Here is a 9,917-nt window from a genome sequence, read left to right as displayed (position 1 = left end):
CCACCAGGGAAGCCCGACCTGCCTCTTTAAAAAAAAATTTTTTTTAAATTGTGGTAAAACAAAATTGACCATCTCAAACATTTGTAAATATACAGTTCAGTAGTGTTAAATCCATTCACATGGTTGTGCAACCAACCTCCAGACTCTTTCATCTTGGAAAACTAAAACCCTATACCCATAAACACCACCTCCCATTTCCCCCGCCCCCAGCCCTAGTAACAACCGTTCTACTTTCTGTCTGTATGAGTTTGACCACTGTATGTACCTCATGTTGTCACCAAGCCAGGTTTGTTTGCAGGACGTGCAGCGAGCCAAACGCTGAGACGCTGAGGTTTGCACCAGAGAAAGGGTTTATTCACGAGGCCGGGAGACTGGAGAACTGATCTAAGCTCCACCCCCTTGAAGGCAAGGGCCTCGAGGTATTTATGGGATAAAGAAGCAGGGTGGTCTGAGGTGTGCAGAGGTGGGGAAAGGGGACTGGAAATAAGAAAAAGGTGAGGCAGTCAGCCTTCTGCGCTGGTGCAGGTGCAGCTAAGTTACAGGCTTCCTCATGAGACGTATGTTCAGAAAAAGGCAGGATTTTTCGTTTCCTCTAACAGAGTACAAGGGTTCCAATCTCTCCATATCTTTGTCAACACCTGTTATTTTCTGGGTTTTTTGTTTCTGGTCTTTTGTTTTTGTTTTTTTGATAGCAGCCATCCACAATGGGTATCTCATCATGGTTTCAGTTTGCATTTCCCTAATGATTACAGACGTGGAGCATCTTTCCATGTGTTTGTTGGCCATTTGTATATACTCTTAGGAGAAATATCTATTCAAGTCCTTTGCCTATATTTATAATTGGGTTGTTTGTTTTTTGTTGTTAAGCTGTAGGAGTTCGTTCTTTATACTGGATATTAACCCCTTGTCTGATGTAGGATTTGCAAATATTCTCTCCCATTCCATAGGTTGCCTTTTGCTCTGTTGATTGTGTGCTTTGATGCTACATGTGCCTGTTTGCAAACTTTGTCCTCCACCTGTAAACCCCATCACGTTTCCACTGGTGGACGTCATCATGCTGGTGGTGGGCCCCAGTTTGGATGTAGTAATGGTACCCGGTATCTCTTCTCTCCTCTCCCAGGTCACCTTGCTTAGATTCCTTTGATTGTAGTAAGGCAAAGATTTCTGGGCACCAAGTAACACAGAAGAGTTCATTTTAAAAAATGGTTTTGTTTTCTAAATGCTTCTTTAGTCTCTAACCAAGAAAATGCCAAGCATATTCAGATATTACCCCCTCTGTGGAAGACAGTATTTCTTTAAATATCCTGAGCCCCCGAGTTGGTCTGGCTCACCAGCCCCTGGGACAGACACAGCCAGGTATGTTTGCTGCCCACAACTGGCATGGTGGCAGCTGTTGTGAGGGGGGAAGGCATTCAGATCCCTCTCACAACTTTCCTTAGAAATGGTGGCCCCCCGTGGCCATTATTTATGGCAGGTTCAGTAGTGACACCACCCAACCATAGCTCTCTCACCTAATTCACCCCACTGAGGGCAAGCATCTCATTATTCTCCAATGGAAACCTTGAAAGCCTCTACAACCTCCAAGCAAAAGATTCTCTCCTGGGACTTCCCTGGTGGCACAGTGGTTAAGAATCCGCCTGCCGAGCTTCCCTGGTGGCGCAGTGGTTGAGAGTCCGCCTGCCGATGCAGGGGATGTGGGTTCGTGCCCCGGTCCGGGAAGATCCCACATGCCGCGGAGCGGCTGGGCCCGTGGACCATGGCCGCTGAGCCTGCGCGTCCGGAGCCTGTGCTCCGCAACGGGAGAGGCCACAATAGTGAGAGGCCCGCATACCGCAAAAAAAAAAAGAATCCGCCTGCCAATACAGGGGACACGGGTTCGAGCCCTGGTCCGGGAAGATCCCACATGCCACGGAGCAACTAAGCCCGCATGCCACAACTACTGAGCCTGCGCTCTACAGCCCGCGAGCCACAACTACTGAGCCCACGTGCCACAACTACTGAAGCCTGCGAGCCTAGAGCCCGTGCTCCACAACTAGAGAAGCCACGGCAATGAGAAGCCCACGGACCACAACGAAGAGTAGCCCCCGCTCACTGCAACTAGAGAAAGCCCACGCACAGCAACGAAGACCCAACACAGCCAAAAATAAATAAATTAATTAATTAAAAAAAAAAAAGATTCTCTCCTTACTGGAAGTCTAGTCTCTTTTCTGGGAAAAGGGCACACAGGTTTTAATATATCTTGCCAAGAACAATAGAAAGAGGTAGTTTGTCGATGCCATCTGCTTCCGGAGAGAAAGGAAGAGGTCGTATCATGGTGGTATCAGAGGGTCTCAGGATTCTCCCAAAGGTGACAAATCCTCCCATCTTTTTCCATCGGTAGGGGGCGCAGGCTGGTGAAAGCAGAGTAATTGGTAAACGCTGGTGAGGCCCTCACTGCAGGCATCCAGATATAAACAGGTGAGACTCGAGGGGCTGCCAGGGTTGGAAGGATGGGGGCTGAGAAGCAGGAGGTGAGGACCTGTGAAGCTGATGCTATTCCTATCAAGGTTCTGACCCCATATGGCCCCCCTCAGCCCTGGGACCTTCAAGTGGTACATGCAGCCACTTGTCCTGTTTCTTTCACACTTACAGGGACTCCCACCCACCCTGACCAAAACCAAAGCAGCATAAGGGTAGCTTGTCTCCTCAGGAAGAAATACCAGCGGCTGCTCTGAGCTGGCAGGGCCGCTGGTACTCGTGTCTCTTACCTGCCAAGTCCACTGCAAACCCTGCAGCATCCCCTCTCCGAAGTCCTTCTCCTGGAGGAGTTCTAGCTCTCACTTAAAGCCAGCCAGCAGTGGCACCTGATCCTCGTTTTTTTTTGTTTTTTTTTTTTCCCCTGGAGTTCCCACCTTCAAGATCTAAAGGGTCCGCAGGGAGCTGGCCTCACCTTGAACTGGAGCTTTGGGAAGGGCCCGGGCCCATGTTTGCCAAAGGAAGCCAGGTGGGTGTTTCTCCGTGTGTTTGGTTCCCCCTGGTGGAACGCTTCTGAATTGCGGGCCGACTCCCTTCCTCCCTGCCAGTCCTGGTTTGTTCTCCTCGGTCCCAGCTCATGGCCCTCAGCTTATGGCCCTCGCACTCCATGTGGAGGTAGAAAATGGCTTCTCTGGCCCGAGAGGATGCCCTCATCCCTGGCACAGGGTAGAGGGGATGCAGGAGTCCAAGGTTGCAGCCTATGATGGTTGACATGTGCAGAGCTGGAATTCGCATGCTGCTAGGAGGGAGTTCCCTGCGCTAAAGGTGCCTGCCTGGGGCTCCCCCTTCCACCGCAGACCCCCACCCACAGGCTCGCAATTCTAGCCCCCAGGGACTGCCCCTTGGGTTCATCCCATCACTGCCCTGGAGCCCTGGTTTTGAGGGCAGAGGGTCAGTCTAGGGCTGGGACTTGGGGCTCCACGTGGCCATGCTGCACAGCAGACCAGGGGCTCAGTGCCAGGTTCAGGGAAGGAAATAAACATTCATTCAGTACTTCCCTCGGGTTCCAGGACGCCATGCCGTTCTGCCGGGTGAGAAGGACCGAGGCTCAAAGGAATGGATCATGTCCAGTCAAACGGCACAATTTGGAAAATCATGGAGGCCAAGGCCCTTGTTTTTCAGACTTGGAAGGTGAGACCTTGGAAGGGTAAGTGGTTTGCCCAAGGGGTCACATCTTAAGCTTCACTTCTGTAACAGAAGATACCTCACCACATCCTCCTCCCATCACAGATCACAGGCTCCCAGGATCCAGAGGAACTGCAGTCCAGTCCAAACTCATGTCTCCAAGCTATTTCCCAACCAGACTTGAAAAGAGAGTCAGGTTTCGGGAACATTGCTCTGGAAAAGTCCTCTGATTTTGGAAATGTCTTCTACTCTGCCCCACATCACAAGTATCACCAAACAGCCATATCCCTGGTCTCGGTGACAGTCATCCATTGTGGAAGGGACCTAGCAGGCTTAGGAGTAATGTTTTTTTCTGTATTGTCTTTCTTTTTTATGATATAGGCACTGGTTTTCTGTCATTCTGGACTCTGCCATTTCTACAGACTTTTTCCCTCATCACATGGGTTCAAAATTGCAAAATCATCTGTGATCCTTGATATCTCCTTCCTCCCTAACCTCCACATCATTAGTCGATCAATAACCAAGGGCTATATTGTTGATTCCATCTCTGAAACTCCCTTGCATACTGCATTAGTCTTCTCCAGCTGCCATAATAAAATACCATGGGCTGGGTGGTTTAAACCACAGACATTTATTTTCTCACAGTTCTGGAGGCTAGAAGTCCGTGGTCAAATTGCTGGCGAATTCAATTTCTGGTGAGGCCTCTCTTCCTGGCTTGGAGACAGTGGCCTTCTCGATGTGTCCTCACATGGCCTTTCTTCTTGCACTGGTGGAGAGAGAGGGAGAGAGAGAGAGAAAGAAAGAGGGAGGGAGAGATGGAGGGAGGGAGGGAGAGGGAGAGAGAGCTCTCTGGTGTCTCCCTTTCCTCTTATAAAGACACCAATCCCATCGGATTAGGGCCCCACCCTATGACCTCATTTAACCCTGATTACCTCCCAAAGGCCCTATCTCCAAATACCATCACATTGGCAGTTAGGGCTTCAACATATGACTTTGGAGGGGACACAATTCAATCCGTGGCACATACATTGTCACATCATTAGATCATCACATGCTTCTGAGATGCAGCCCCCTTCCTGCCCAGACAATTGCAATGGTCTGTCCAAAACGGACGTCCCAGCCCTGATGGAGCTCCCGCAACCCAGACCCATTGTTCACAGTGCAACCCGCAAGAGAGAGTCTAAACTTTCAGTGCCTCTCAGCTGGCTGGTAAAATCTTCACTTCCAGAAGCGGCGTGAATATTCAGAGGAAGGTCCATGAGACTGGCAGTGGTCAGATCTGGGTTCAAGCTATGTTCCACCATCCAATAGTCATGACCCTGAGCAGCTAAGTCGGTTAACCTCTCTGAGCCTCAGTTTCCCCTGCTGTAAAATGAGCATTTGTGTGGTGAGAATTATGAGCGTGACATGTGCAGGCGTCAGGCACAGAGGGGGCGGGCATGGTTGAACCTGTGTGAATTCCCTTTCCCTTAGGGTGATATTGAGGGTGTCCACAATCTGACTCCAACCCATGTCTCCAGCCTATTTTCCACAACTCCTCATACAAAATCCACAAGCAAGTTTAGTGTCTTGTCCCCGCCATGCCCCTGCCTGGTTATCACCCGCTACCCTTGTAGAATAGCCTCTCCACTTATCTGAGCCAGTTTCAACATACAGCTTGAGCAGATGGGCTCAAACAGATCTGGTTTTGAATTTTAACCTTCTGAGCCTTAGTTGCTTCACCTGTAAAATGAGTGGATGCTCTGACTTAATGAGATAGCTTTGTAGCACAGATATCCTCGATTCTTGCCAGTCTGGGTGTGGGAGCCCAGATTTGTCCCTGAGTTGAAAAGGTCACACAGAAAACTACCAACATTGGTGTTTTCCAAGGCTCTTCTAGGGAACACTAGTTCTGCAAGATAGTGATTTGTGTACCTGGAAGAAGGTTGTGATACGTGTTATGTCAGGGGAATTACAGGGCCAACAAAGTTAAACAAATTTGTTGGCTATAGGGCTTTCCAGAGTCTTTCACTGCTAATATGTATTGTAAGTTTCTAAGAGGTGACATCATTTACATAATTTCTTAAATTGTTTGGCACAGAATTCTTTCTTAATGCCCCCACCCCCATCCCTGCTAGGATCAAGTATTCTGCAAACTCACCTGGGAAATGAAGCTTTAAGTAAGGCTGAGCAGAAAGGTGAATGGCTAATCCAATATTTACTTTCCTCTTAGCCGGAACTAAGATGTGTTAGAACTCAGTATCTCTGATGGCCACGAGGCTGCGAGCTAAGGATTTCATTTGCTTTTAAGTTTATGATGCTGAACTGATCTAGTGGCTGGTTACTAGCGTAAAAGTCACACCTCTGAGGTCTAAGTCTTTGTGACCCGATCCTTCCTTCAATATGCAGGCCTATTTCATCACCTCCATGAGGTTTTCTCCCAGCATTCAACCATCACGCCTGCCCCACACTTCCTGAAACACTGTTTGAACTTCTCACTTGACATTCAGCTTGTCTTGTTCTGTGTGTGTGTGTTTTCTGTTGGGCCTGCCGGCTGCCCCTTGTCCCTGGTTCCTGGAAGGCAGCCTCTAAATCCTTGGAATTTCCTGAGTTATAAGAGTGTCTTTGTTATTTTTGGTGGGTCTCTCTGGACCACACCTGTGTTTATGCTAATGCGTGACTCTGGGAGGGCCCCTGGTTTATGTTAATGAAGTAACTAGTGAGGGACCCTAATGCTAATGAGATAACTGGGAAGGGGACTGCTGTGCCAGAAAGACCAACCACGTGATTAAATAGAAGTTTGGGGCTTTGAGCCATGTGACAACAGCCTGACTTCTGTTGGGACTGAAGGGGACAGGGGCTGAAGATTGAGTCTCAGACCAATGACTCAATGAACCATGTGCTGATGCAATGGAGACCACGAATGCCAGAGTCTCCCGGGATGGCGATGCTCCGTGTATGTGCACACATCCGTGGCTCAGAGGTGGTGGATTCTGACTCCGTGGAGAGAGGACATGGCCGCTTCACGTTTGGGACCCTCCAGGCCTCACTCTATGTGTCTCTTCTTTTGGCTATAATAAAACTGTAATCATTCGTGTAGTACTTTCATAGGTTCTGTGAGCCATTCTAGTGAATTACTGAACCTGAGGGGGAAAGTGGGAACCCCAAATTTGTAGCCAGTTGGTCAGAAGTGAGGGTGGCCCTGGGACCCCTGAATTTGTGGCTGGTGTCTGAATCCAGCCTTGGGAACTACTGGCATAGCGGAAAATGCACCAGATTTGCGGGAAGGAGATCAGGCTCTGGAGGTGTTTCCGACAGTGACCCAATGTGTGACTTTTCTGAGACTCTGTTTTCTTGCTTGTAAAATGCAGTGAACAACTTTGATTTATTCATAGGTTTGCTGTGGGAGGTCCAATGGCACAGGTACTAGCATCCTAGCCCTAAGGAGGCTGCCGCACCCTCACGAAGCAGATGCAAAAAGTCTCCATGTGCTCTTGAGAGATGGAGCCTGCAAAATGGGAGTCCAAAGGCCGTGAAATGGCTCTTGCTCTCATCTAAGTATGGAAGACGAGTCTAAGGATCCCATTTTGGTGATGCGCACATCTGAGAGTAAGAATGAAAACCTATTCACCTCCACCCCCTATCCCCCCAAACACACATTACACTTCCCATCATTTTCTCTTATTGGAGACTTAAGTACCTGGGTGTGAGTGTGGGCACCTGTATATCAGTGGAGAGAGAGAGAGACGGAGAGAAGAGTTTCAGTTCTCATGACCATGCTTACCTGCCCACGGCATGGCTTTTACAGGCTCGGGCTCAAGCCTTAAGATCCACAGGAATGTACATGACTCACCGAAGCCTGCTGCCCCCTCCGCCGACTGAGTCCTGCAGTTCCATCGCCCTCCCAGCCCCGTCAGTTTCACCTGAGCAGTTCAGCCGTGGCTGAAATCAACAGCACCAGGCAAAGCTCTTGCAAACCGCATACGCCAAAAGAGTAACCACAAAGGGAAATTCTTTGTTTTTTAGCAAATGTGTTCTTGCTCCATTATTTTAAAAAGACTAAACAGCCAAAAGTTAAATCTCCTCTTACTACAAAAGTAAAGAAAATCATGCGATGAGATGATCCCGTGGGGTTTTTGGCACAGACATGCTTCTCTCTCCCCAGGCTCCCTGCACTCCTGGCACGACTCGTGGGGTTTGCCCTCAGCAGGCTAAGTGCTGTCCATCCCTTTGGCTCCTCCCCAGATCAGCGCTTCCTGACTGTCTCTCAGCCCCTCCAGTCTGAGTGTTCGTCCCTCATGGCCTTCACAAGCCAGTCCCGTTCGGTCCCCTGCTCAGAATCACTCGTGTCACTGGCCTCCACGGCCAGCAGCTTAGAGTAGTTGATTTTCTGCTCTTGGGGCAGTCTGGGCTGGATGGACAGGAACAAGGCCAGCCAGAGCAACAGGACCACGCAGCAGGACTGGTAGAGCACAGCTAAGCTGAAGCGCATCACCACGAAGCCCCCCACGAAGCTGCCCAGGCTGGCCCCGACCCCGTAAAAGTGGCCTCGGAACATGGCACTCAGAGGTCTCTCTGTTCCGGGAGTGGCCAGATGCTCTATGGAGGCCCCGACTGCCCACCACAGAGCCCCGTGGCTGATGGCACTCAAGATCTGAGCGGGGAGGACAGACCACCAGCTCCAGAGGAAAGAGAAATACAGAAGCTGTCCCGCCAGGCAGCCCAGCCCTAGCCCCACCGTGCCCACCCTGGACAGCTTCCTAAGCAACAGAGTTTTGAGAGGATGAAGTAGAATTTCCGCCAGCAAGCCCAGGGCCACTGTGAAGCCCATGACCAGCTCGGTGCTGTCGTGGTCTTTCATGTGCCAGAACAGGAAGTTCTGCACGGTGCTGGTGGCGCTTCCTATCAAGAAGACAGTGAGGGCGAGGGTGATGAGGCGAGGGTCACCGCTTACAACAGAGAGGGCTTTGACCATTTTGTAGCTGGGCTCCCACTGCCTGCAGACGGGGACGGGAAAGGCAATGCTCACCAGTAAAGCCAGGGTGCTGACCAGTGAGTAGCCGTAGAAGTGCACTACACCCCGGGGGCTATTTGTCATCAGGAAGCAGTCCAGCTGCCCCACCAAGGCTGAGATGCCACACACGCCTGCCGACATGCCCAGCAGCCTCCAGATCCACAGGCTTCTGTAGCGGTCAGTGGCGTCCACAAAATCCAGGTATTCATAAAGGCTGTCATCTGCCACCTGCTCCAGAGGGGATGTCAGCAGCTCCCAGAACACCATGGAGCCCAGGGAGAGGATGAAAGTCCACCGCAACCCTTCCAAGGAGAGGTCGAGGGCCCCCGCCATCCCCTTGGCTGCCGACTGGTTGTCCGGACTTGCCAACGCCGTACCCCCAGCAAGCAAAGGGAGGGCAGGACTGACCACCCTAAAAGCACCTTCCTGGGGAGTATCTTTCACTCTTGAAGTAATAGGATGGAGGAGAACTCGGGATGTGGTCCTGGTTCCTTGGATGGAGCCCACAAAGGAGCTGGGCAGACGACTGGAAGGTTCTTGGCCACTTTCCCCAGGCCCTTCTCTGAAGCCATCGGCTGGGGCGACCCCAGTACTCCTCTCGGCTGGGAGGCTGGGCGCTGGGTAGTTCGGAGCTGGCTCGGGGGCGGAGGTGACGTTCACAGTGAGTGCGACCCCCGGTGGTGGGACCGTCGCGGTCACACCGTGGCTTCCATTACACGAGCGGTACCCTGGGTCTCTGTCCAAGGGCGGCACCAGGACCATCAACAGGCTGGCTCCCACCGAGCCGAGCAGCGAGCCTATCAGAAGCACCCTCCGCTTCTGGTAGCTTTTGGCCAGGAAGGCACAGAAGGGAGCCCAGAAGGCTGCGATCAGGTGCTTGGTTCCCATTAGGATGCCCACCCAGGGCGCGGCCAAGCCCAGCTGCCGCAGGTAGAGGGTCAGGAACGGGGTCACGCAGGCATCCCGGACCCCGCACACCAGATGGAAGAACCTGGCCACCCCCAGCGCCCTGCTGATGTCCCACTGGGGGTTGGCGCTCATGGCTGCCCGGCTCCGTCAGACCCGGGCGGGCGGAGGGCGCGGCGGGGCGCGGGGCGGGCGCGGGGCCATGTCCCCTGAAGGGAGGCGGGGAGCGAGCCGCACGGCAGCTCCAGCCTCCGGCGGCGCCGCGGTCACCGGGTCAACGGCCGCCCAACCCCCCGCCCACGTCCGGCCACCGACCCGGAAGTGGCCCCGCCCGGAGGGAACCAACCCTAAGGGGCGGGGTCGGCGCACCTGTGGGCCG

The 9,917-nt window shown here is 52.1% G+C and overlaps 1 protein-coding gene across 1 annotated transcript; it reads right to left on the bottom strand.

Moving 5' to 3' along the window:
• Positions 1–7,794: 7,794 nt before the first annotated feature.
• MFSD6L (major facilitator superfamily domain containing 6 like) lies at positions 7,795–9,673 on the bottom strand (the record flags this gene model as incomplete). Its single annotated transcript, XM_079725162.1, has 1 exon — positions 7,795–9,673. One exon carries the CDS (start codon positions 9,671–9,673, stop codon positions 7,886–7,888), a length of 1,788 nt encoding a protein of 595 aa, XP_079581288.1. The 3' UTR covers positions 7,795–7,885.
• Positions 9,674–9,917: the final 244 nt, after the last annotated feature.

Source organism: Hyperoodon ampullatus, assembly GCF_949752795.1.
Source record: "Hyperoodon ampullatus genome assembly, chromosome: 19".
Lineage (NCBI taxonomy): Eukaryota > Metazoa > Chordata > Mammalia > Artiodactyla > Ziphiidae > Hyperoodon > Hyperoodon ampullatus.
This window is presented reverse-complemented; position numbering and strand designations above follow the sequence as displayed.